This window comes from Calypte anna, chromosome 1, assembly GCF_003957555.1.
Source record: "Calypte anna isolate BGI_N300 chromosome 1, bCalAnn1_v1.p, whole genome shotgun sequence".
NCBI classification, from domain to species: Eukaryota; Metazoa; Chordata; class Aves; order Apodiformes; family Trochilidae; genus Calypte; species Calypte anna.
In genome coordinates, this window is record NC_044244.1 from 34,787,304 (window position 1) to 34,814,692 (window position 27,389).

General features: G+C 38.8%; 1 protein-coding gene across 3 annotated transcripts; it reads right to left on the minus strand.

The window, feature by feature from the left end:
• Positions 1-2,863: 2,863 nt before the first annotated feature.
• On the minus strand, positions 2,864-27,389 carry MDM1 (Mdm1 nuclear protein). Of its 3 annotated transcripts, none has more exons than XM_030453020.1 (15): positions 27,290-27,387; positions 26,717-26,822; positions 23,988-24,287; positions 23,419-23,553; positions 21,222-21,365; positions 19,465-19,598; positions 17,256-17,355; positions 12,489-12,527; positions 11,947-12,122; positions 10,494-10,772; positions 9,468-9,616; positions 9,213-9,343; positions 8,034-8,286; positions 6,935-7,003; positions 2,864-4,201 (listed from the first exon to the last, which is right to left on the minus strand). In XM_030453020.1, the coding sequence occupies exons 3-15, from the start codon at positions 24,072-24,074 to the stop codon at positions 4,095-4,097; spliced, it is 1,803 nt and encodes a 600-aa protein (XP_030308880.1). In that variant the 5' UTR covers positions 24,075-24,287; positions 26,717-26,822; positions 27,290-27,387; the 3' UTR covers positions 2,864-4,094. The 3 variants fall into 3 exon arrangements, with proteins under 3 accessions (XP_030308880.1, XP_030308862.1, XP_030308871.1); XM_030453002.1 differs by having other exon boundaries at positions 2,865-4,201; positions 23,988-24,346; positions 27,290-27,389; XM_030453011.1 differs by lacking the exon at positions 12,489-12,527 and having other exon boundaries at positions 2,924-4,201; positions 23,988-24,346; positions 27,290-27,362.

The window sequence follows — 27,389 nt, forward strand, 5'->3', positions numbered from 1 at the left end:
CTTGGTTTCCTTTAACTCTTCTGCAACATACATTTGGGTTTGAGACTGTGGCCTTTAGGTCCAGGGAGAACTCAGGCTGCCTGCGAGGCACTGGGGAAGGCAAACCTGTTTTCAACAAATTTTCAATCACTACATAGGTATCTGTATGAGCAACACAGCAGAAATATGAATCTATTCCTCAAAAAGGCTGAAAAATCCCTTTATAACACACCCAAAGGCAATGAAGTATCACTGGAAGAGCACTGCATGGCCTTTGGATGTCATCCAGACTGTATGTCCCAAAAAAATGCCATGATGCCTTCACCTTCCTTAAAAGCAATTGAGCTCTGATGACTAAAGAAAACTGACTGCCTACATTAGTCAGGTTAATGACACTGCATACTTCACATTACATTTCAGAACTCACCTCAATAAGACATTAACATTTTGAAGTAAGAGCAAAATATTATCACAAAGCTGATGCACTGTAGCAGGATTTTTTTTCACTTGGATGGGATTATCTGCAATCAGAGATGTTCTCCCAGATTTCCCTGCAGAGCTGGTAAGCCCCAACTGTTTCTTCTCAAACTGTTCAAGTCAGGGCCTCATGTGTAATTTCAGCATTTTAAGAAGAAAAGGCTGATGTTCCAGAAGAAATGGCAGCCCAGAACCATAAAAGGATGCAGGTGCCTACATACTCCCCTGCCTACTGTAAGCATTTAGCATAATTCTCAAAACTCTTATGTCCAAGGGCATTCAAAAGGTGCTGAAGTCATTCCATGCTTGGTTTTGCTATAGAGAGAAGAGGAGCATGCTGCCAGAGAGAGCACAGCTTTGGGAAGAGGGAGATTTTTTTTTCCGACCCCAAGGACACCAGAAATTTTTATTTAAAAAATAAAATTAAAAAACCCAAAAAACACTAAAAGAAACTGAGAACTCGCTTCTCATTCCCATACCACAGCCAGGCTTATTATCTGGAAAGACAGGAAGTTTTTGGGAAGTGACGTATTAGAATCAAATCTGCTTCTTGTGGGCTTAGGTACTTGTACCTGTGATTGAGAGCAGAGAATTCTCAGCAGTGAGACTCACCCAAGAGGTACACCCCAACTTGGGACATTCAACATTTACTAAGTCCATTATTATTGTGCCAGTTCTGTAAATCTTGACCTTAAGTCCACAAGCTCCCAAATCTGTTCATGCCTTATTATCTCTGACTGGCAACTGCCTTCTCCTTGTTTGTCCGCTTGGTCTCTCCACTTCCAAGTCTTTTAAGATTTCCTTGATAGAAAACAATGCACATTTGCTGTACAGCTTGCATTTGTAGTTATTAATAGAGAACCTTTCTTTCCATGTTCAGCTTGCTGGGAAACACAACAGGAAACATGTTTGGAAGATGGTCTGAAATAAACAGAACAAAAAATCCTCTTGAACTAAGTAACAGCAGAAAGGAGTAAAAAAAAATTCATCTGCCTTTAAGGCTACAGAAGAGCATCCTTCAAAAGCTTTGCCCTAACACTACTCAAAAAAGGTATTTTTTCTACATTTCCCTTAAATACTTCTGTCCAAAAGTAAATTAAATAGAGACATTTCAAGCAAAAGTTAAAATCTGTTCAGATGGAAAACTGTCTTCATGATTAACAGCTTTGTCAGTGACATGGACAGTGGGACTGAGAGCACCCTCAGCAAGTTTTTTTGATGACACCAGGTTGTGTGGTGTGGTCAACATGCTGGAAGGAAGGGTGGGCATCCAGAGGGACTCTGACAGGCTTGACAGGTGGGCCTGTGCAATCTGCATGAGGCTCAACAAGGTTGAGAGCAAGATCCTGCATCTGGGTGAGGGCAACCTGGGTCTGGGTGGAGAATAAATTGAGAACAGCCCTGAGGAGAAGGACTTGGGGGTGTGAGTTGAAGAGAAGCTCAATACGAGCTCAACATGCAGGCCAGAAAGCCAACCATATCCTGGGCTGTATCAAAAGTGTGGCCATCAGGACAAGGGAGGAGGTTCTCCCCCTCTGCTCCTCTCATGAGACCCCACCTGAAGTTCTGCATCCAGTTTTGGAACCTCTGACACAAGAATGAACAGCTGGAGCTGTTGGAGTGAGTCCACAGGAGGCCCATGAAGATGATCAAGAGGGCTGGAGCACCCCTGCTATGAAGCCAGGCTGAGAGAGTTGGGGTTGTTCAGCCTGGGGAAAAGAAGGTTCTGGGGAGACCTTATAGCAGCCTTCCTGTACCTGAAGGGGCCTACAGGAAAGCTGGGGTGGGACTTTTTACAAGGGCTTATAGACACATAAATGAATGTGTCTACATATTCATACATTGCAGCAATACTCTTTTCTAAACTAAAATACTTCCATTTTTAGCCATTGCATTTTCCACTATAAAACCACCATTTTAGAGGAAACCCAGCAATTGTCACAGAGGTTGTTACACACACAGTTTCCCTTCCAGTAGGAAATTTCCGACCAATTATGACTTGTGTATTAAGTGCATAACACAAAATAATCTCCAAAAGCCTTGAGATAAAATACAATACTTTGTTTTGTTTCAAACAACTCCACTTGTAGGAAGCTACTGCAATACACCATTTCTGGAAAAAGTGGGTGCTGTTGTCTATTATGATCAGTGCTGGATAACACTCACTCTTCAACACCTCATTTCTTGGGCCCTTTGGGCATTGCTGCCTTCCTGCCTGTGTAGCACCCATTTCCTCAGGGCCACAGTTCAGAGGATCAACACACACAGTATACTTTCTGAAGATCAGTTCCAAGGCAGTATCTTGTCTTTTTAAAAGTCCATAGATATTCCTGCTGAACATGAGAAAGAGAACTGAACAGAGAAGTGCCCACATAATTGATTCTACCAGTTTATCTGGCATAACTTGAACAGAAACAAATCAATATTTTTTATTTCAGCAATCTGTGTACATAATTGTGTACAAAATTGGAATGTAAGGAAATGTGTACAAAATTCAAACTGCTCTTGTATAAAATTTCCAAACGACATAATATTAAAACTTGAAGCCACAGAAGAACCACCAAAATGCCTGCTATTCACCAATGGCCTCAACTTCACATTAATTTGTTTGCGTTGCTTGGAAAGATGAGAAAATATAAAAGTGAACATTTTTCACTGTGCCAATTGTAACAGTATGCCACTTTTCAAGAAACAGGCAACTAGGAGGAGAGGTAATTAAAATGTCAAATCCAAGAAAAAAACAAACATTCTCCTGAGTTTACTTTAAGTACTATTCACTACTCCTAAATACCTGAGTTTGAAGTGGGGCTGGGAAGGCCACTGTTTAAGGTGGCTTAGGTTGCTTTTCCAGTGGAGTTGAAACTAACACTAAGTACAGGTCTTGCCTGCAAAAAGTCACATTTACATCAGTACATCTGATAAACTGCAATACTCTACACTCTGAACTCTAAGAGTCACTCTGGTAAAAAACTTGTGGACAATGAACAAACCTTAAAGCTTCATGTCCTCTTCTCAAACTCCTGTATGTTCCGTGCTAGCTTCATTAAGAAACGGTAAGAATTTTTTTTGTGAAAGAATAAAAGTAGTAGAAAAAGCAACTTTTTTTAAAGCACTGGAAGTAATTTTACTAAAAGTAACATTTTTGTTACAGTCAGTCTTGCACTGACAATTCATAGAGTAACATAAATACATCACAGTTGCTTTTAAGATAGCTGGTTAAAATCAAGCAACTGAGGTGTTTGGTGCATGATAGTGCTGCTCCTGTAAACTGTCCCAGGCCATACTGCATGACTGCAGCAGAATACCTTAAAAAGTAATGCACATGTTGCATACAAAAATAATTGTCTCAGTTTCAAAAGGTGCCACTGTAAAAAAAATAGAACTCCACATGGCTGTTGTGACACAGAGGATTAAAATTAAGACATAAGTCTCAGACATAAAAAGACCTACATTTTCAACAGTGGTGTAAATATTGAAATTTTAATTTGGGATGGCAGGTCTTAAAAGTTGGGCCATATTAGCAACTACGGAAAGTACCCTGCATGATATCTACAACCACAATTTTTTAAAATGTACATTACAAACCATAAAAAATAAATCATTTCACAGATCATTTTCTACACAACAGGTAGGAGAGATTATGTTTTTCCCCAGAAATCCTTCCTCTTCTGAGCTCGTTCCAGTATCTGAGACGCAAGCGAGCTGGATGCCGCTGAGCGCGCAGAAATCTGAGACAACCTGTCATCTGTGGGGAAAGCAGGAAGGGAAAAAACTAAATAGGAAAATCAAATATACATTTTAAAACACAGTTGACATTGGTATTACTATTGTCACTTGCAAACAGATGTGCTGGAAAAGAATTTGACTAGAAAGCTACTGTGATGCTAGGTAAGTTTAAGAGAGCTGCAAGCCCGATTCAGCAAACTGCAGGATGAGGTCTCTACCATCACCTGGAAACTGCCCAATTCTCCAGGCCATCTTTACACTTATTCTCCTGTGCCAGAAGACCTCATCAATAGTTTCTCTGCCACTGACCTCTTTATAGACTAGGCTCTCAAAATAGAACGTTCATGAAAGCAACCCACTGCTTCAAACAAAGCAGGCAACCTTAGAATGATACATGACTAAAATACCTAAACCTGTTGCCAGAGGAGCCCTCCTGTGCCAAAACCAACTAGCATGCCACAGGCTGTTAAAAGAAATGTGTCATCTGAAGGCAACAGGAAGTTTAGCATAAAAAAAGCAAGCAGCACACTTTAAAAATGTACTTTTGAAAGGTCTTACTTTTGAATACAGGGTCCACTTCATGCCTAGCAGCACTCTTTTAATTTAGCAACCTGGATGCTGATGCTCTGACAAATCACAGCTTTATACTTCTCCAGCATTACTAAAATGTTGCCACAGCTTTGTGGCACTGAGATGCTCTCTACAAAAAGACTACTTAAATTAAATCCATGCTCCTACAATGGATTAAAAATAATTTTATCATGACCTTCCAGTCCCCTCCCTCCCCCAATTAAAAAAAAAAACAAACCTAAAAAAATCTCCACAACTGAATCATAGCAGGACCTGTACTTTGCCAGTGTTTACATTAACTTTTCAGCAGCATCACTGAATTCTTGAAATACAGTACCCCAAACAGTCTAACAGGTTCACACACTCTGCAGAAAAACTATACTCCCATGTACAAGAAAACTGCTAACTCCACTTCAGCAAGCAGACATGGCACTGGAAGAACTCCCAGGTTTGTATGTACATGAACAAATATGGGCATATGAAATATCTGAGCTGGCACATTGCACCTGTTTCTGAGAGCTCATACACAATCCTTCAGCTCAGAGGAGGAAAAGAGGAGGAAAGAGGAGGAAAAGAGGAGGAAAAGAGGAGGAAAAGAGGAGGAAAAGAGGAGGAAAAGAGGAGGAAAAGAGGAGGAAAAGAGGAGGAAAAGAGGAGGAAAAGAGGAGGAAAAGAGGAGGAAAAGAGGAGGAAAAGAGGAGGAAAAGAGGAGGAAAAGAGGAGAGAAAAAAGGAGAGGAGAAAAAAAGGAGAGGAGAAAAAAAGGAGAGGAGAAAAAAGGAGAGGAGAAAAAAAGGAGAGGAGAAAAAAAGGAGAGAAAAAAAGGAGAGAAAAAAGGAGAGAAAAAAAGGAGAGAAAAAAGGGAGAGAAAAAAGGGAGAGAAAAAAGGAGAGAAAAAAGGGAGAGAAAAAGGGAGAGAAAAAAGGGAGAGAAAAAAGGGAGAGAGAAAAAAGGGAGAGAGAAAAAAGGGAGCGAGAAAAAAGGGAGCGAGAAAAAAGGGAGCGAGAAAAAAGGGAGAGAAAAAAGGGAGAGAAAAAAGGGAGAGAAAAAGGGAGAGAAAAAAGGGAGAGAAAAAGGAGAGAAAAAAGGGAGAGAAAAAAGGGAGAGAAAAAAGGGAGAGAAAAAAGGGAGAGAAAAAAGGGAGAGAAAGAAAGGAGAGAAAGAAAGGAGAGAAAGAAAGGAGAGAAAGAAAGGAGAGAAAGAAAGGAGAGAAAGAAAGGAGAAAGAAATAGCAGTTACAGTATTGTGTGCAGCAAGCCTGTGGGGAGCTGCAGAGTACTGTAGGATTTTGCATGTTTTATGAAGATGTACAGATGTTTGGCTGAGCCATCTGCACAACCCACACAAATGCAATGAGTAAAACAGAGAATTGGCCTGAACCTTGGTTAAAACCAAGGAGCAAACAAGCAAAAGGGGTACAGAAAAAAGCTTTTGGTTGCTCTGGGCTATATCTATAAATAAACTGCTCAACCTCACACACCATCCTAAGAAACAGTACGTAGCAGCTCAAGCTAATGAGGTTACAGTGCCCTTGGTTGCCTTACATCCCTGGAAGAGTTTATTTGTGTCTGCCCACAAAAGAGCCAAGAAAGATGTGCTGAAGGGCTGTGCATTAGCTGCTGCACCAGATTAACAGCTAAAAGGCCAAAATAGCAATCAGAATAACAGGATAAGTGCCTCAAATATACTGAGCAGAGAAACAGGTATGAAAATTCAAGTCAGAGGAATCATTTTATGCTGTGTATATGGTGCTGAATTCTCACAAGCAAAATCTGTCTGAAGATTTTTTGTTGCATTCAAAGTTTCTGCAGCTGCAACCTGGGCTGTGATCATTTTGCAGTTTGCTTCTGTTGCTATTAACAAAAAGGCTTAAAAATGTGTGGGGAGGAAACAATTTTAGGTACGGAACTGAGCAAGCTAGAGTAACCATATTGAGCCACAGTGGTCTATTTGATTTTCAACTGCATTTAATGGTTTATTCATACTAGAATATACTTTATATATAGAATACACCTAGACTACTAGGATGAACATCTTCAAATTATCTTGATGAAACAATGCAATAGTTATTCATGCAAACACAAACCAGTATTACTTACTGCGTTCAGAAACCTCTCATATTCGTGCAAAGTTAATCTAGGTAATACCCATGATATACAATAATACTTTGGGACACAAAATACCTTCATCATTATGGTTTCTTTCCTGAAGGGGTAAGTGAAAAGATCTCCTCTTTGGATTGCCAAGATTCCCTAAGACAAAAGGTCAAAGGCAGATTTTTGAATCATCTCAGAATAGACAAAGAATAATATTTCACTTTAAAACACGTAAAAATGCCACAAGATTAATTCCAAAGCATGAGTCTTATAAATACCAAACATAAAAAAACCTCAACCAGACTCCTTTACTCTAATCTAAGTTAAAATAAACTTACTCCTATTTTTCAAAGAGATGCTACAAGTCACTTTGTGAATTGCACTCAAGGCACTGAGCAAGAACACAGCATCAATTATAACCACTTTCTGGGAAAATCTCTGCATTTCACCCTCCCACTTAACCTGACAGTTACTTGTTCCATTTTAGAATGAAAATACTACTTTAGTTTAGCTAAAGTATGTCTGTATATATATGTGTGTATGTTTTGCCTGTATAACAAAATGACCACAAACCATGGGACCTTAAGCAGCTACAGAAAGTCCTTCTGGAAGACTTGAGTGCCTAAATTTTATTTTGACTATGGGGTGAAGGATCCTTTTCTTTATGAAATTTATGCCCCTGGTATCCCTAAACATTGTTTAAAAGAATCCTTTCTCCTGAGCAAGAAATGGCTCTTCTCATTGTTCAATAAATCTTTGAGAGATTACTTTTTTGTTTCCATATCCTGCAGAAATACTTAAGGACCTTATCTCTCAGAAATCCACAGCTTCTGGAAAATAATACCACATTCTAAAGGTCCACAGTTACACACCACTGTTGGTGATTCCAGCTGGAAAAGTGTCACAGCAGCCAGTTGTCACTTAATGAGTAAGTACTTACTGAAAATAATAAGGCAAAAATCAGGTAACAGACCAGTAGAATACAACAATATCAGTGGAATATAAAACTAAGGTGGAGAGTTGTGCACATTTCCTCAGCAAGACTAAACATAATAGAAAAATTTTTCCTTACAAAGACATTCTTTGTAAAGCAGCAAACTCTGCACCCTCTTGGCCTGAACACTGTACAAAAGACATTTCCATCCTGCAGCATGCTAACACAGACAGTTAAGACTAAAAATCTCACCATTATGCTGGAATTCTGGATCCTTGAGAGTCCCTTGAATACGACGAGAGGGACTCCAGCAAGGCACAGAGAAGCTTTTGGCTGACTTCAGCAGAGGAGGTGCAGAGGAATGCTCTTGATGCACTGAAGCAAGAGGAACTTGCTCATCAGAAACATTGTTGGGAAGCCACTGATCCTGCCTAAGTGGCAAAGGATCTACAGTTCCCAGTCCAGCAGGTGGAGAGGTAAGGAGTGAAACAGGTTCCACATCAGGCTAAAACACCGTAGAGAGAAGAAAAAACTAAACAAAACAAAAAACCTCACAAAACCCCAACATTTCAAATACTGTCTCCCAGCACAGATGCTCATGCCTACAGCAAATGTTGGCTTTTCACTGTTAAACTTCTCATGAGAGTGCTGGAAGAGTAACTATTTCAAGCTTGTGAGAAAGCTTAAAAAAAAATCTGTTCTTAAGAACAAGTGTTTAACACAGTCTGAAAGTAAGTCAGTTCAAACCAAAAGCTTACTTTCTTCACAGCAAAAACCAGTGATCTTAGATTTTAAACCAAAACAACCGACTTTTCATGCAGTGTCTACTTCTATTACAGAACTTACTACAGAAGATGCATGCAATGAAATGCCAGCTGTCTTTGTAGAACACAGACCACTGTGTTGAGAAACTTGAGGAAAAAAAATATAATTTTGAGAGGAAGACAGTTAACTTCTAAATTTTCAAAATTTTTTTTAATAACTGCACAAGGTGCAAAGTAAAAGAAGCACCAAAGTAAAAGAAGAGGAGAATGAAACTACTGTGGCACTTTTACCTATCTTGTACACAGGCACCCAACCTCTCCTTAAACTTCTTTCATGTCAAGGAATCTGGAGCTGTGGCCTGTCAGTGGCAAGCTACAGTTACATTAATAGGGAAATCAACAGCCCCTGATGGCATATAAACAGAACCTGTGCATTTAGCAGAAAGAGTCAAAATGGAGCTCATCCAATCCCACTCCACTAGTCTAAACTCCTTGGTACCCAGAAAGATTGATTTATTCAGACATCAACCTATTTTAGTCACAGATGCTGAAAATTTTAAAATAGTAAATGACAACTCAAGACAGAGAATTATTAAACAAATTATTCACAATTACTTCAAAAGCACATTCCTAAAATATATAACAGTAAGTGTCTTTTCTGGCTCACCTGGAAGGACCTTCTCTTTGAAGCTTCTCTTGCACCTTGCTTAGCTGAAAAAGGGACTGTTCTTAAACCTCGTGTTCTCTGTTGTGAAGATGAAGACTTGAATTTAGGAGGAGACACTAGAACTGCACCTCCTGTTGTAGTGGAGAAGAGGAAAAATGTTTCAGTACCTTAAATAACCCATTTAATTAATTCATACATCTCTTTTTTTTTTTTTTCCAGTTCTCAAAATGCTGTTTTGCATACAAAAGTTTTTACCAACAGCTGGGGTAGTGAGATCATGATGAGTCCTCTGAGCTCCACCAAGTGCTCTCAGCTTTGGAGTAGGAAGCCTGCCACCTGTTCTTGACGATATAGAAGAAGAATTTGACACAGCTTCTGAGGAATTCAATACTAAGGCATTCTCACTGCAAAAAAAATAAGATATGATTAAAGGATTAGCTAAGGATTCAGAAGCTTACACTCAAGCTTTTTGTTTCTGATAGATTGCTACAATAGAGCAAGAGAGTTAGGGCCATAAAACACCAACAGCCTTGTAGCTAAATCATTTGCTTGCAATGACAAGTCCTGGATTTTTGCTTCAGTTTCTGTATTTATTTGTTTTATGTAACTGGATAAAATACATTAACAATCCCAAGCTGCAAATTCCATCTCCCTCTGTCCCAATAAATCTTGAAGGCATTGCTGCACAGCAGTAGAGACTCAACAGGGGGGCTGGAAAGAGCACTCACCCAAAAAAACTTTGAACCTCATAGCCACCTGAGAGCAAACGTGGGTTTGACTCTTTTCAGTCAATGTGGTGGAAATTAAACCAATTATCCCACATTTATATGACCACTCTAGGCCCCAGGTTATTAAATAAATCAGCACTACCACTTCTGTCTTTTCTCCAGATGCACTGCAAAAGGAGGTAACTTTGTACCCACACTACACTTGCCTGCTGTGTTATTAAGTCTGTGCTGAGAGGCCAAGACTGCAAATTTTACGTTTTGGGAAAAAACAGAACCAAGCAACCTTTAGAATTGTTCATGCTTCTATAAACTTCTGTCTTGCAAGTTATAAATCCAGTATTCTGTATGATAAACCATTGCCACCAGCCAGTTCAATCTACAGAACTTTCTCGTTCTTTTTCATACTGTTAAAAATAAAGCAGTGTCACACCACCTTATGCCCTCTTAAGTAAATCTGTCTTAAAAAAAAAAATTACTCTACAAATTCCTGAGATGCTAGAGGAAAAAAAATTATATATATATATATATATATAACAAAAATATTCAGTTTTACCCCTCAATTTTCTTATCTTCATTGGCATCCTTTTTGTTTTCTTCTAACTGCTGGGCCTCAACTGCAGCCTCTTCATCTTGTTTTCTTTCCTCTTCTGCTGGCTGTTGATTTTCTCTTTTTTCAGTACCTTCTGGTTCACCCCAAGCTAAACGCTTTTTGACTGGAACTGTTAGAGCATCTGACAAGTGTTTTTTCTCAGTGCTGTCCTGGTGTGGCTGATCCCCAGAGTTTGGCTGCTGCAGCATTTCAGAGCTTGGTGCAGTCTCTTTTTCAGAAACTCTAGGTAACAAAGAAAGCAGTGTTCCTTAGCATTGATTTGCATGATATACACGTGTCTATGCAGAACACATTCACCCTTATCATTCCTTTGCTGAAAGTACAGCTCAGACATTAAAAAGTGGTACATTTGGCATAATGGACAGCTAAAAATCCAATAAAATTGTACCTGATGCTTAAGCACAATCCATTTTCAAAGGAGATTCTATGAAAACATTTTCTGGATAACCATTTCCAATCTAAACAGCAAGTTAAATTATCAGAAGTGTTCAAAAAATAGCAAGATTCATGAATAGGGACTGTCTGATGGCACAATTTTGAAAGCAATTTAAAAGACTTTTCTTAAGGAGGAAAATCTTTATAAAGTCTCTCGACTGCAAACAGATGTCAGTCCAAATCAGCCCAGTGTACAGAAATTAGATTAGTAAGAGAATCTGTATTTCACAGGCAAAAAAACAAACCAGTGAACCAAAAAATTTACACCCCACTTAGTAACACACAAAGTGCAATAAATGCTGTTTCACATGTCATCTCCCAACTCTTATTAGAACTACAGTCATGCAAATGGGTGTCGGGTGCCCACAGAACAACCACAAAAACGACCAGAGGGATTACACCACTTCAGTTTCTAAGTCTTCATCCCAGAAATAAACAGTACCTAAGACTCAACCCCAAGAGTAATTAATCCTTACAAGCACATTGTTAGCATCTAAGCAGACAAAACGTATTTCACATCATTCCAGTGTAAAGAATAATATTACTTCAGTATGACTAAGTGCAAAATTCCTCCAGACTTGGAGACTAAGGCTTCCACACCAAATATACATCTGTGGAGAATTATAGAGGACTAACTTACTTTTCTCTCAATGGACTAGACTGTATCTTTTCAATTTGAGCATGGATCAACAGATGTATATGTGAAAATGTAAATGCCCTCATCTGTTCTAGAGAATTGAAGTATAAAATCATAGAATAGCCCAAGTTGGAAGGGTCCTCAAAAGACTATCTGGTGCAATCTTTCATCAGGAAAGAGAGCCTAGATGAGATCACTGAACACCCCATCCAATTGTATCTTGAATACAGTCAAACATCCAAGATCTCACAGCTATGCTAAGCCTATATTCAGCATTTTTCTCTGTTTCAAAGCTGCAGAATAACAGGCAGGAATTTACCTTACCCAGCAAGATCTAGAGCTCTGATGTTGTTGCTGATGCTTTCTTCTGAACTAGAATTCGAGGAGACATCCCAAAGACTGTTGTTATCAGAGAGGATCTGATTGAGATGGTATCTGGAGAAGTGTGTTCCCTCTACTTGTTGCCTGTAAGCCTTTGCTCTTTCTCGAAGTTCTCTCACCTGCACATCAAGGTTTCATAAATTGCAAGCCTGGTTAAAGATCACTAATAGGCTGTAATGAAGTATCTGCATTAGCTAATGGCAGCTAAAGGAGAAAGGCAAATTACTCACTATACAAGGCCACCCAGAGCACAAATATTGCATGCTGCAGTAAATGCAACAAAAGGAAAGCAAAAATTAAAATAATCTATATTTAGCAAGCACGTCTGAGCCATGAAGCCAAAGCAAAATTGTCAATTAATCATTCCGTGAGCACAAAAAGTAATGCAGAATCTATGAATAAGTTTAGTGCTAGATTCTAATTTTTCCATCAGCACTGAGACACAGTGCTGCAAACACTGAAACAGAAACTTTGATGCAACCAACCTCCATATACCACATGGAATTTAGGGTGTTTTGAGATACCTAAGGAGAGGAATAGAGAATTATTTAAAAATTTCTAATTTTTCTCTCAACACTGTATTGTTATTTTCACCTTTGTAACCTTGCTTCACTCTAAGAAAGAAACGAAAGACTAAAAAACCTGTCAACATAGCTCTATGCTGCCTCCCTGAGATTCAGTAACAAGTTGTAAAACAAATAGCTCAGCATTGGTATTTCACCAGTTCTTGCCATGCTTGAGAAACTTGACTTAGATTTCCAAGCCTTAACATCAAAAATATATTCACCACACACTGATTTATGATTATCACAAGCCAGCAGGTCTATGTGGATGTGTAATACTGAGTTTGTATGCTGTGAGCACTGCAGCTGTCTCTGGCTACATCAATCCTGCCTCAGTGAGAAGCTAATGGTTACAGGAGAACTCTGGGTGCTATTTTATGTAACACATAATATCAAAATCGTTCCTTCAAGGCTATGGGTAACTGTGAGAATGAGATGTTAGGTTTTGGTCTTAAAAGAATAAGAGTGGTAAGCTGTCTCTTGAGACATCATACTACCACTTTTATGTTTAAAACTGTTTCAGCACTCAGACTTGCATCCTTCACACCAATACAATTAAAGTGCAGGAGGAAAAAATAACAAGACTTTTATGTTTTATATAATAATTTTGTGATAGTGCTGTGTGAATTCTGGCTCACTAAAAATGATTCACAAGGAATACCTATTTTGTCAAAGAGCAAGAAAGTAATAGTGACACTTCTTCTAGCACATTTTCATAGTTTTTCTAATTTCTTCTCTCGTGATAGACTTTGCATCATTCCTTCTGCTAGGAACAGTTAAGTGGGCTGAATTCTGTTAAACCAACTAAAAGTACCTGGACACATCAGATGGAAATCCACTTAGCCCACACCACCTAACATCCCACAATTTGACCCACTAAACTTTAAAATAGTAGCCCATTAAAATATATAGCTGTCTTTTTAGGAAGAGTTTGAAGTCTGAGGTGCAAGTGACCTACTGGATTATGTACTTCAAGCAAAATAATGAAAAATTACTTATGATAGCCACAGCACAAGGAATGTAAACCCAGAGCAAGAGGACACTGCAGGGGGAGGCAGAATACTATGTCTCCAGTGAATTGTGAAGAAGTACAAAAGGACAACCATCTCTTTCAGTCACTCGGTGGGAAGCATCATCTCAGCAGGGCACAGGCTCCAGAGAGTCCAACTGTGATTATGAATTGCCCACATTAACTTTTCATAAGCATAATTCAAAGAGATTTTTTCATTTGTGTCAATTTTTTTATTGCTGAAAAGCAACTCTTAACAATATATTGTAGAGCAGCAGCCTAGGAATGATCACTATGACCAGGGTCATACCAGGATTCTACTGAAGTCTTTGCCTCCTTTGGGCTGAGAACTTTAGAGAATCTGTTTTAAAGCCAAAATTTCCCATCTCTGGTCCCAACTAAGGGGGAAACTGGGCTGCATCAGTCAGAGCTTGTCATCAAATCAGTCACATTAAGAGAGAGATGTTCTGTGAGCACCTGTGGCAGGGGTGAATCTCAATGATCAACCAGAAGTTGAGGTTAGATACAGCTTTGCAGAACACTTCATGTCAGGTATGGAACTGTTTAGAAACCTGTTGAGCAGCCTTTAGTGTGGGTGGCCAAAGGACCTTTGTTGCTTTGTTATAAAAATGATGCACTTTACACTTTTTTCAAGTTATGCATGCCTGCATTATCCTGATGCTAACATATTTCTCAAATGGTTGTTTCTTATGTTTCAACCATGAACAAAATATTTTATTCAGTCCTACTACTTCAGCCAAGCTGGATCCCATTCTTCCATTCTTACAACAAAAGTATTGATGGATGACAGAATCCCAGAACGTTTAGGTTGGAAGAGACCTCCAAGATCATCCAGTCCAACCTTTGACTAACACCACAGTCAACTACCACACCATGTCCTTAAGGGCCAGGTCCAAACACCTTCTAAATGTCTCCAAGGATGTCTCCAATGCCTGTCAACCCTCTCAGTGAAAAAATATTTCCTAATCTAGCCTAAAACCCCCCTGGCAGAATTTAAAAGTATTTATTTTAAAAATTATAAATATTTTACTTTAGCTACTATCAAAACTAGTTTGATATGCTGTACTGGTTTTACCTGGGATAGAGTTACATTTCTTTAGAGTAGCTCTTGATGGTGCTATGTTTGGGATTTTTGCTGAAAACAGAGCTGACAACAAAGGATGATTCTGCTGTTGCTGAGTATTGATCACACAGAGCCAAGGCCTTCTCTGTTTTTCACAGCACCTCACCAGAGAGAAGGCTTGGGGTGAACAAGAAACTGGAAAGGGGACACAGCTGAGACAGCTGACCACAAATGACCTAAGGGATATTACATACCATACAATGCTGTGCTCAGCAATAAAAGCTGGGGGAAAAAGGGGACATTTGGAGAAATGGCATTCATCTTGCCAAGTAACTATTAGATGTGCTGGAGTCCTGCTTTCCTGGAGATGATTTAACACCTGCCTGCCACTGGGAAGCAGGGAATGAACTTCCTATTTTGCTTTGCATGCACACACAGTTTTTGCTTTACCTGGTAAACTACCTTTATCTCAATCCACAAGTTTTGTCACTTTCACCCTTCTGATTCTCTCCTCCATCCCACTGATGGGGATGAACAAGTGGCTGGCTGGGGCTCAGATGCCTATTGTGGTTAAACCACTACATAAACTTTAAATCACATGCCTGTGAGTGTTAACAGACAGAGGAGAAGTTCAGGTAATTCCAATTTTAGAAGTCTCTTCCACATGAACTCATACTAGAATCTAATGTAGGTGTGCATACATAAAAATGTGTATGCAACCTAATCCCATTTGTCATCAATAAAATGTGTTATTATGGTCTTGAAATGCATTTAGCTCTTCCAGCTACCCAGCACAACTCCTTCATTTAGAAGTCCCTAAAAATCCTTGTTTGAACTCTTTTTTTAATTCTCCATGCCTATTCCCAAATTACTTCTTTCTAGTTGCCTCTGCAATTCCCTTGTTAGCAAGAAAATCTCAATGGAAAAGTCATATACATCCAAAGCACATATCTACACTGTGGGAATTTCTTGGTTTCTCATACACTTTAATTAAATGCCACACACATTTACTTCCTGCAACTCAAGCCTGGCCCAAGAAGGATTCTGCCTAGTAAATCTGAACACCCATCTTCCACTTGCAATCTCCTCAATTTTCCCCTTCCTTGTCCTGCAATGACTCCTCTGTAGCCAGGTGCTCTGCCCCTGTGGGCCTACCTCTGTTTCTCTTTATAATTCAAATGGTTTTTGTCTCTCAGATTCACACTCTCAGCTTCACTGCCCTTAGCCTGGAGTTGGAGAATTTCCACAGAAAGCAAAGGGCATGGAAGACTCTAAACTGGTAACAGAAGTACTGACAGAAGGCCAAGTTGGTATCTGTGGCACCAGTTGCTCTCGTGTCGATGAACACGAAGCTCAGTTTGGCTCCAGCTAGGCCAAAGAATTACAAAACAAGAAAAACCACGAATTTGTATAATGAGGGAGAAGGTATCCTTAACTTTTTCTTTGCTTCCCTTTTGTTCTTAAGATGTTGGAGGTATGGCTAAGTAGCTAAATGAGAGGAGCCAATCACTTTATGCTCTAAAAGGCAATTCCCATCTTTTGATCTGTAAGAATCCTGTACACTTTCCCTAGAAAGTGTGCTGGACATTCTCCCTCCAGTGGGGATGCCTGCTTGAGTGACTGATCCTGACAAGGAGGAAAAGGGATACCCAACCATAGCAATTGAAGGGTAAGAAGCATCAAATCCCTATATATGAATACTCTAAGTCTTTAGGATCCTTACAAAACTGCAGTCATTGTATCATCATGTTGCCTATAGGTATTACTTTAAAAGTTATATAGCATAAGAGCTACTAGTACAAGACCTACTGATGAGTAATTTGTGAGTACTCAACCAATTAGCCTTGTGTAACAGTTATCCAGATGTTTGAGTATTTGTATATTATTGTTAAGATATCTTTGTTTGCTATCCTAAAACCTCATTCTGCTATCCTAATATCCTAACACTCATATAATACTTTTTTAGTCAGGCTTTTAAGATACTTTGATATTTACTATAAATTCTGTTTTATACACACACATCTCACCTGCTACCTTGTCCCATTTGGGACGTCCTCCCAGCTGGCTGGGCCACAAACACAATATACTCCAAGACAAAGAGTCCCTTTCCCTTTAGTTGCCCACCAGTCAGATGCTCTGGAAGTTGAGCACTGCTCCTGACTGTTATGAATGTTACTGATGCAACATCCAGTCTCCAAATGAGAGCCTTACACACCAGAAAAATAATTAATATTCTATATAAACATTCTCTATTCCACTTAGTCTGCGTGCAATAGTTCAGAATACTCTACAGCATTAGAGAAAATCTAATTCATATATCAATATATATTAAAAAAAAAAATACTTGCTTTTAGTCCTCTGACATCCTCATTACACTGTTTTCACAGAATGGATTCTAACCCAACAGATTCTGTGACTGCAAATTATATCATCTTGTCAGAACCTGATTATTTTTGCATACTCACCTTGGGAGTTTGAGTTGCTAGCATTATTATCTCAAAACAGTATCATGTAAACACCAGAATTAAAAGTTTTTTTCATTTAAAAATCAATATACAAAACATACTCAGGCTTCAGATTTTTTAAGAATACTCACTTGATTAGGAACTTTACTCCTAATACGAGACCAGACTCCATCTTTGTAGAAATACTGGGCTGGAGACAAAAATTTTGACTTATATTCAGTGTTCATCTTCCTAAGAAATCAAGAACGAAACAGGTAAGAAAAGACAGAAAGAGTAAAGCTTGATATACAGAACCTTTTTTAGAGCACTTTTAACATTTTTTCAATAATCATAAGTCTATTTATACTTAAATTCCAGGGATGAGATGTGAAAAACACATCTTTGAAACACAGTTCACCTGTAACAACACAGCTAGGAGAGATGTGAAAAAGCTCATTCACAGTTGGTGGCTCTTTGAGTAGTTACTCTGTTGGTTCTTCCTCTCAACACAAGCTTTGGCCCTGACAACCAAATCAGCAAAGTGTAATACACACATACTCCTCAATTTGATGCAAAGCAGCAGCTGCTGATGAAGGTGCATTTCAGTCAAAATGCCTGGTTTGTCACTCACATGTCCAAGACATTTCCTTCTATGAACTCCACTCTAAAGGTGCTCTGCATATGGGGCTAGAAACATCTGACTACCAGAACAACCATCAATGTAATTCATCTATTCCCAACATGCTTTGATCTTCAAAAGGCCTCTGTACTTGAACAGATGGATTCATTTTCCCTTCTGCCACATACATACAGAGAAAAATTAACATCATTTAACCTAGAGCAGGCAATAAGCAATACTTCAGGTCCTTAAGCACTGAACTATGGATTTATCAGCTTAAATCTAAACAGGGTTTTGTTTTTAAGACTGCTTGAGAGTATTACTAATTTTCATTTATTCAGCACTGGGTGAAAAAACCCTCATTTTCAATCCTTCTTCAGAAATAGGTCATAAAAGCCTGAAGTTAGAGAATAAAATGCAAAAAAACCTCTTTGTATTCAAAATTTCTTTCCATATGTCCCTTTCTTTGAAACTCGCATAATTCCTTCAAGTTTTGGTAGCAAAACCAATGGATTACCTCAAAAAAAACCCAAAAAACCAAACCACATCACTGTTGTGCCTTGATCCCAGTCACTCTGCCATAAAATCAGGCTGTGCAATACAGCTTGAATAAAAGTGACAGTCCCATCTGCAAGTGACAGCCCTGTCTGTATACTGAGAACTTCCACATTTTGACAGCTCTTTGCCCAGTGACTGTTTTGAGAACTTCTGTCTTGTGCTACCACACCGTATGCATAAGAAGTAGATATCTGTCCCTAAATTTAAAAAATCATAGTAAATGATCAAGAATTTTACATGCTGATCACTGTAAAATCATCTACAATATACTACATCAAAGAGCCACGAAAAACAAGAGCTAAAGGTTTTAAGTACACTATATGCACCCACTTTTACATAAAGCAATTTTAAATAATGAAATTTTAGGTGATAATTTTGTAATTACCTCACAATATCCAACATCATTCAGACCTAGTTAAGACTCTCTCCCATCTTTAATCTAATGCCTGAATACTGGGAGAAAGTCATGTGAAGTAATCACTGGGACATACGTTAAGAACAAAACAAAAAGAGATAGATTTATTTCTGCTTTTTAAAAACTACACCCATTCTGGGCTTTTATCTCTCTTGGCATAATTCAGATGTGTAGAAAATGGAAACATTATCCATCTGCAATACAGGTATGTAGCAGAAGAAAAAGATACTTTGATAGCTCTCAGTCACATACAATTTCATTTTACTTCCATGCTTGTCCCATGACCCTAAATGGGAGATATTTCCTTCCCTTTATATTTCCTTCCCTTTATCTCATATTCCCTTTTGTTACTCTGGGGGACAGAAGGAGGTATGGATTAGTAAAAGCAGACACCAAGTACAATCATCACAGTTTCAAGGCATGGAACAAGCACAGGAGAGCAGCCTGAAAAGTGATTACAACACCCAAAGCACTCTCTGACAGTTTAGTAACAGTCCTGCACCAATTTACTTTCATCCGTGTTGGATTTATTATTAATTATTGTATCAGGAGGTTTAACTGAATGAATGTGGTTTCAAAGCTTCCTCTTCTGCTGCCCAGGGGAGAGGATGAAAATGAACATCTCAGGAAGCTCAACCCCAGCCCTGCAAAGGGGCATTTGCACCTGCAACTGTAGCACAGTGCAGTTAAAGGTCCCTTGTCCATCCTTCCAAATATTTGGGTACTGTACACCTTCTCACTAGACAAGGTTCTCCTATTTTATACATACCTACGACTTGTATGTAAGGAGAGGGGCTTTGGATTGATATGTTGCTTATTTTTTTGTTTAGGATGTTTCTGTTCTGATTTCCCTTGTTTTGCTGCATCTTCTCCTGGCTTTTGAAACGGTTCTTCCCTCTTACTCTAAGGCAAAGATAATTTAAAAAATACCACATTAGCTAATAATCTGAAAACCCTGAAATACCTTTTGACAACATGGTTTGCAAAAAATTATTAGTTTTTAATGCTGTTTTTAATATTTAATACAAACAAGAATATTACATTCCATTGTTAATACAAAAATAAACTAGCAAAATGTCAAAGTTCAGATTCTGGATGCAACATTCAGTTACTCAGATGAACCATCCTGCCCACTTTACAAAATGCATTTAACCTGAAACACAGAAATAAAATAATATGCTACCTGTGCATTCTAATCTGAGTTGAGTAGAGCTTAATGTATATATTTCTGTAATTTGCAACAAACAAACAAAAAATAAATTAAAATGTCAAGCAATACAAACCAATTTATAATAAACCAAAAGGTAAATTTTTTATTTGCTACCATTCTAGTTTACAAAGGGTCAGACTGACTTAACTCATTTTTTTCAAGATAGTCACCAGAGAAGAGATGTCAGTATAATCAAAAGGTGTTTCAAATTCCCTTCTCTTCCTGCACTTCATCAGCTGCCTTGGGAAAACATAACCTGAATTTCCAATATTGAAACCAACAGCTTAAACTGAGCCATGGGCACTCCATGTACCTGAAGGAGGTGAGCTAACCTGCCCAGACAGCTAATTCAGACAGCACTACCTGGACATTACCTGACAACTACCTAACATTTCCTAAAAGTCCATTTAATTTTGCCCATGCAACAGCAAGACAAGGAAATGCAAGGCTTCAGACTGCCAAATTACTTTCATAAAAGACATTTTAATGTTTTGAACTGAGCAACACTGGCTACATAGGCTACACAAATGTCCAATATAGCCCTGTGCTAAAAATAATTACTTATCTTACAGCTTATCAAGGCAAAGGCAAATGAACTGTAACCCTTCTTATGTTTTTTTGTCAAATTACAACTACTGGGTGAAGATCACTCCAATTGTGGCATCTTCTGTATGGCAAAATACTTTTTTTAATTCCTACTATGTCTGTTCAAAAGTACAAAAAGTTCCAGACCTCCCATGTAGTCCTCTTGCACAGCAAGAGACTACACTGGTACCAATGAGAGTATAAATCAGAGATTCAGGTTTTCAGAAACTAAAACCAAAGTTCCAAGTCAGGAAAAAAAACCAAACCAAACCAACCAAAAAAAGCCCCACAAAAAATACAAAAAACAATTAAAAAAACCCAAACAAAAACAAACAAAAAACAACAAAAAAACCCAAACAAAAAAACCCAAAAACCAAAAATAAAAACCCACAAAAAAACCCACCACAACCAAACGCAAACAAACAAATTAAAAACCCTACATTTGAAAACTCAAATCCAGAGAGGAAAAGCACACTTAAAATATCAGTGTAAAGTGAACAAATGCACTACGGAAACTACAGAACCCACTACAGAAACCTCTAACAGCAAACAGAGCTGTACAGTATTATTTTCAGTCTCTTATAGCCAAACCACTGAGTTCAGTGTCTTCAGCAACAGCTCTAAAATGTAACTAAAACTTGTAAAATAAACCCATTATAGAAAAGAACAGTAAAAATTACAGATGTATATTAATGCCTTTCTTTTAGAGAAATCTGATCATGTTCACAAACCAGAAATTCTTTCTCTTCTGATTCTCTTCTGTCTTCTTGTGGACCCTTAACAGGAGGAGACCCTTCAAAATTTCTCTCAAGAGCAGTTTCAGAAGTAATTGCAGATTTCGATGGAGGCATGGATTTATTTGTGTTGCAAATAACCTGTGGGAAAAGAAATCAACAAAAAGAAGAGAGCATGATTTGCTTACCTTGAGGCTAAATTTTCAAAATCTATTAACCATCCATGCAAATACACTCACGTATGAACAGAGAGACACAGTCGTGTACAAATATAGCATATGCAGATAATTAACTTCAAGGACAAATTGAAGAGCAACTTAATCTGATTAAAATACATTTTAAAGCATCCGAGTCAGACACAGTTAAACCTGTGGTCAAACACTCTTCTTAGTGAAGTTCACTAGCAGAGGCTTTCTTTATCTGGGAAGACAGTTCACCTTCATGGTTGTATGTAGGATCAGAGTTTTAAAATGTATGCAATAAAACTTCCCTATGACTCCTAAATACACTTTTAGTCCAAAAGAGGCAACTGCTCTGTGTGTTAAAGCTGGATGCCTAGGGCTTCTTGCTAATTTGAGCTTTCCACTATTTTCCAGTCGATACTGTGTTACAAACCAACGTAGAGAATTTGCCTGTTATGAGCTCAGGTATCATCTCCTCATGGGGGGATGAATTAAAAGATGATGCCATTAGTCACAAGCATGCATTCTCCACAGCTTTCTTTTGGTATTTTCACAGAACCTCTTCAAGGTATTGTCACTAGTCAGCATTCAGGTACATTATTCATCATACCAACACCAAAAAAAAAAATCAGTTTGTTAATGCATTTATTTTCTGCCATTAAACTCTAATGTTTAGGATTTGTAAACACACATGCTTATATTTTCTCCAAGTTCTATTTATATTGTTCTATTGATATTGTCTACAGACTTATTCTTACAGTATTCTGCATAAGCTCTGCAAAAAACACTTTGCTATTTTAGATTTCACAGTCTTTCAAATCCAAAATAGTTCACAAGCATCAATAATGAAATGATCAAACTGATTTCTAAAAGAATCAAATGGACTTGTCTATGAAATTTTCCATAAGGTAATGTTCTGGGACCTGCCTCTTCCTTGGGCTTCTATACCATAGTCCAGCATTTCAGAGAGTTTTTCTTGGAAAAGGGATTGCAATCAAACTGGTATATTGAAATACGTCGTCTGCTTGACATTCCAACAAGAAAAAGACAGAAACAGGTTTTACAGTGATTGGTCCTCGTTATCAACACATATTTTCTCCAAAAGTAGTTACTGAACAAATCTGCTGCCCGTGGGTAAAAACAGAGAGTGCACCATCTATAATAATCCCAATGGTGTATATGCTCCTAGTAAAAAAACAGAAGACAAAATAAAAGCAGAAGTGCCTATTTTATACTGGAAAGTGACCAAAAGATGGTCTAAGTCTCCGAAATCCTGATCCCAGTAAGAATGAATTGAAAACACAAAGCAGTCTCACAATCAGAGTTACTCTTTGCAGTCTGCTTTGAAATAGTAGCACTTCCACTCCAAGGAAGTCCAAAAGCTCATGATCTACACCAAAATGATACAGGATGGTCTCCAATATCAGAAGATTCTACTTTTAAATATAAGTGGTTCTCATGAAAGATTTTTTTTCACCTTGAATGTGCACTTTAGGGCCTAGAAATATAAACAGACTGAGAACTAGAAACTGTGGTAACTCATAAAAGACCATGAGAATAAATACTGAAAACTGAACTATTTCAGTGGCAAGATTTGTTGTTACAACACAGAACACCTGAACATTCATCTGTTTATTCCCTATATATTAGATAACACTAAAATTACACAAGCTAACTTGAGTAGGATCTTAGAGCTCCTGTGGTAAAATTAATGCAGAGAAAATGGTCCATTAGAAAGTGGACCATTATAAAGTATGGAATATAACCAGGGAGAACAAGTCATTTGACCTCATTACAATTATTAGAATGAAAAATCACAGGGAAACAAATCTAATTATACCCCACTTTCATATATTGGAAGGGAAAAAAAAAAGTACTATGTAACAGCATCCAAGTTGGGAACCTTCCTTCCCCATCTGCTCCAAAGAGGAAGAAAGGAACTCTCAGAAAGTGAACAACTTCACCAATACACAAAAGGAAATATTTATTTACTCTATGGATTCTTTAGTTACCTCTTCAGCTGCAAGTATTGGTGACTTTTCATGAGGACTCCTCCAAACAAACTGGCTTTGATACTCAGAATTTCTGGGGAAAGTATTTAAACGTGAAATATTCATGCCTGCTTTCCTCTGAAGGACTCTGTGAAGCTAACAAGGAAAAAAAATAAATTAACACTGACCGTTCCCTTTCCTACAATATTTTCTGAGTCAAGCATCTTTCAGTGCACACTTTTAAAGCAATGGTCTGGATTTTTGTTGTATGAATTAAATTAATGCAAAGCACATTTTCTCATTATAGCAAACAACCCCCAGAAGTCTATACATAATTGGCTAAATCCCTATTTAACTGAAATCAATAGGAACAGCATATGAAGGGCAAAATTCTAAATGACCTAAATGGAACCAAAACCTGGTCTGAAAAGCCTTGTTCTCCCAACAGAAAAGTTACAACATAGAACAACATAAAAACACAGACCTAAGGAGAGAGTTGGACAACAGAGGCTGGTGTATGGTATTACTATAAATATCAGTTTAGTAAATTTCATACTGGTCAATCAAGAAAAACATATATCTTCCCTTACCCCATTACTCATTTTTTCTAATTCCTTTTCTGGAGGTGCAAATGCTTCATTTTGATTTGGCAGAGCTGCAGTGGGTGATCTCTTCATATTGTTTTCTGCAAGGGCCAGAGCTGTTTCACCTCTGGAATTTACCAAATTTGACTGAACCTTCAGGGGGAACCTGGGTCCTTCTGTTTCAATTTTTTCCTGATTCACATCATTGTTGTTGTGGTCTGTGTGCAACTCTGCAGTTTTAGGAGCCTCATTTTCAAGTTGGTCATTCAAATCACAATCTGCTGTCCATTCAAAGGACTTGGAAATCTGTGGATGATAGTAAGGTACCCTTCTCTTAGAAATGAAGTTTGGTTCTCTTGTGATTCCTGAAAAAGAGAGGTATTAGGTTTAACAATAACATTCTGCTGAAGACAGTATCACTCTATTACAGGAAGAAACTGAAAGTCTATCATACTACTGATTATTAGAAAAAAATATTTTAGTTTCTTGGAGTAATGGAAGTCTATGAATTCTAGTATGGACTGATAAATTGTGTTTTCTTTCCTACCTGTGAATACCTTTCCTTTCCACTAAAGAGAGATGGGAACATGGTGCCCTACAACCATGTTGCATTTAAAAAAAAGCAAATACGACCACAAAACAGTTTTTTGTCACTTGATTCTGGGAACCGAACAAAAATAAAATTATCAGAACCAATTAAAATAATGTGGTTAACACAGATACAAAATAACCAACCTGCAATGATAAAAGATTGCCACAAACACTTCTCATTGCACATACACAATAAACCTTGAGGAACAGGTTCTCAGCATCTGTGACAGGACAGTAACAGATCCCTATCCATCTAATAGAACTGTGATTTAAAACCACCTCAGACAGCTGATGACTTTTTACAGTATGAACACAAAAGCATTCCCAAAATTGTAAAAAGACTATGTAACAAAACAAGGTATCAAGATAATTTAGAGAACTGCTGGCCTCTACCCATGCAGATGAAAATAAAATTACCTCACCATGTTATGAAGATAATTGAATGACTGAACACATTTAAAGAGAGAAATCATAATCTAACTGTAAATGCCTCAGTTGCAATGGAAAACTAAGTGAAGACCCCTAACTGGCTGAAGAAGCACTTTCCTAGGAGAGAGAGAAACTCCTATTTTGTGGGAAAAAAGATCCAAAAACCAACAAAAGCCCCCCACAAAACAAACCAAAAAAACCAACATAGAGAGAACAACTTAGAGTGAAAGTTATACAGAATAGCTGGCTGGCTGACTATGCATGCAGGTGGTAGGAAATAAATCCATTGGGAAAACAGTGGAAAAGCAGCAGGAAGGAACTCAGAGCACCTGCAGCTGCTAACTTTTTGTGGTGATTTTCAGCATTGTTCATAAAACTGGCAACTAGGCTGCTAGTCCTATGAGGTGTCAAAAGTCACTTGAACATGTGGATGGTTAAATGGTCAGAAAAGAGGTGGGAGTGAAAAAGAATGCAGAGATGTAGGAAATACATAAGAAACTACACCAAGCACACATGAAAACACTGCTACAGCGTGGGGACAAGGAGAAACTGCTGTATTGCTAGCTCATGACTTTATTGCAAGTCTTGGAAAATCGGCAGCGTAGTTAGACTGGAAAAGAAGCACAGATTACAATTTTCAAAAGAAGTTAAGGGTCTGTATGTTTGTGTGTTTCAGAATTTGTGGAAGTTAAATTCTTCCAATACAGATACCCATACACAGAGCCATGTGCTAGGGAAAACAAGGGTAAAATATACTACATAAAACATATTCCATATGTTTTGCAGTAATGGAATAAAGGAGTAAAATACATAAAAGCATAATCTCTGGCAAGATTGAATTATTAAAATGTCTAGTCTCTCAGCTGAAAACAAACCATGCTCCCAGTACTTGGTTCTTAAGTACTAGGCCATAATTTAGAACACTTAGCATACTGTAGCAATTAATATATTGGACTCTAATTACACAGACTGCATGGTCTGACTGCACTGAATTGCACAATTTCATTAACTGCTCTTGTGCCACTACAATAATTCCTGGTTTTTATTGCTGCTTTTCAAAGGACTGCAGTTGTCAGCATTCTCCACCTGGCCTTTTTTCCCCAACTCCCTAAAGGCCTTCCAGTCCAGATACTACTTCCTTTGCCTTCTGCTTCCCAACCCCACATTTTCCTGCCACAATGTATACAATCCCCATCTCCTAGACTACAGCATCAGAAGCTTTTCCATTTAATGCTCACGTGGTTTTCTTTCAGTTAGCTGTCCCTGTAAACATTCATAACAATTTACTTTTATCAAAGTTTGCCCCAAGTTAGTCTCCTCTTAAAACAGGGAATTTTACTTATTGTTTCCATGCACCAACCCAACACCATCCTTAATGGGTTAACATTTCATCTGTGCTTCACGTTTGGGACTCAGCTTATGCTGCATGTCAGAAACCATGCATTTTTCAGGTTTTATATACATAGCGCTAACATTAAAAGAAAGTTTCTGAGTGGCTCAGCATTCCAAAATAAGTTCTAAGTGACAACCAAGTATATACTTTTAGCTATATAAAAGTGTACAAGTAGCAAACACTACCAGTTCACTGTGGTCAGGCAACTGGTCAGAGCAAAACTCAGTGATAGAGCTCCTGCAGCCCAGGTTCATCCCCACCACAGCAGGGTTGGGCAGTGCTGGGATTTGCATCCAGAGATGCAGCTTTCAGGGACACTTACCAAACTGATCCGACCGCAGCCCTGCCCACAAGGGTTTCTGCTGTGGGGAAGAGCTACACAACTCTGGGGTTTTCCATCTGAAGTTTCTCTTATATTCGCTCAGTCCCTGCAGCAAACAGAGAGGTGTCTGTCAAGGGAGCAGTCAGTGCACACCCTGCTCCGCCGCTGCTGGGGGTGGTATCATCTCCAAGGAGAACAACACCAACAAGGCCGCTGCAGGATCCACCTGCGCATCTTCCAAACCCACCCCCACCTCGGAGCAAACACCGCTTGACTGTTCCCCGAGCAGCGGGAAAAAACATCGAGCAATTCCGCGCACCAGAAACTACGCACCAACTTATTTACACATCTCCAGGTTAATAACATCTCCAGAACACAGCCCGAGCCCTCCATCACCCACACGACCGCGCTTTTTCTGTCTTTTATTCGCCAGCACCCCACACCCAACGTGTTGCCTGCTGCTTCGCAGAGAGGGTCAGCACCCTCTCCTCCCGCCACCCCCACGCCCGGACCCCGCCTGCCCGGCGCTCGGCTCGGCCCCGCACCGCACCCTCAACGCCGCGGCCGCCTCACCCTGAATCTCACGGGCATGGCGAAGCAAGGGCTCAGCGGCCCTCAACACCGCCGTTCCCCGGGCAAAGCCGCCGCTCCGCCCCGGCCCTCCTCCCCTCAC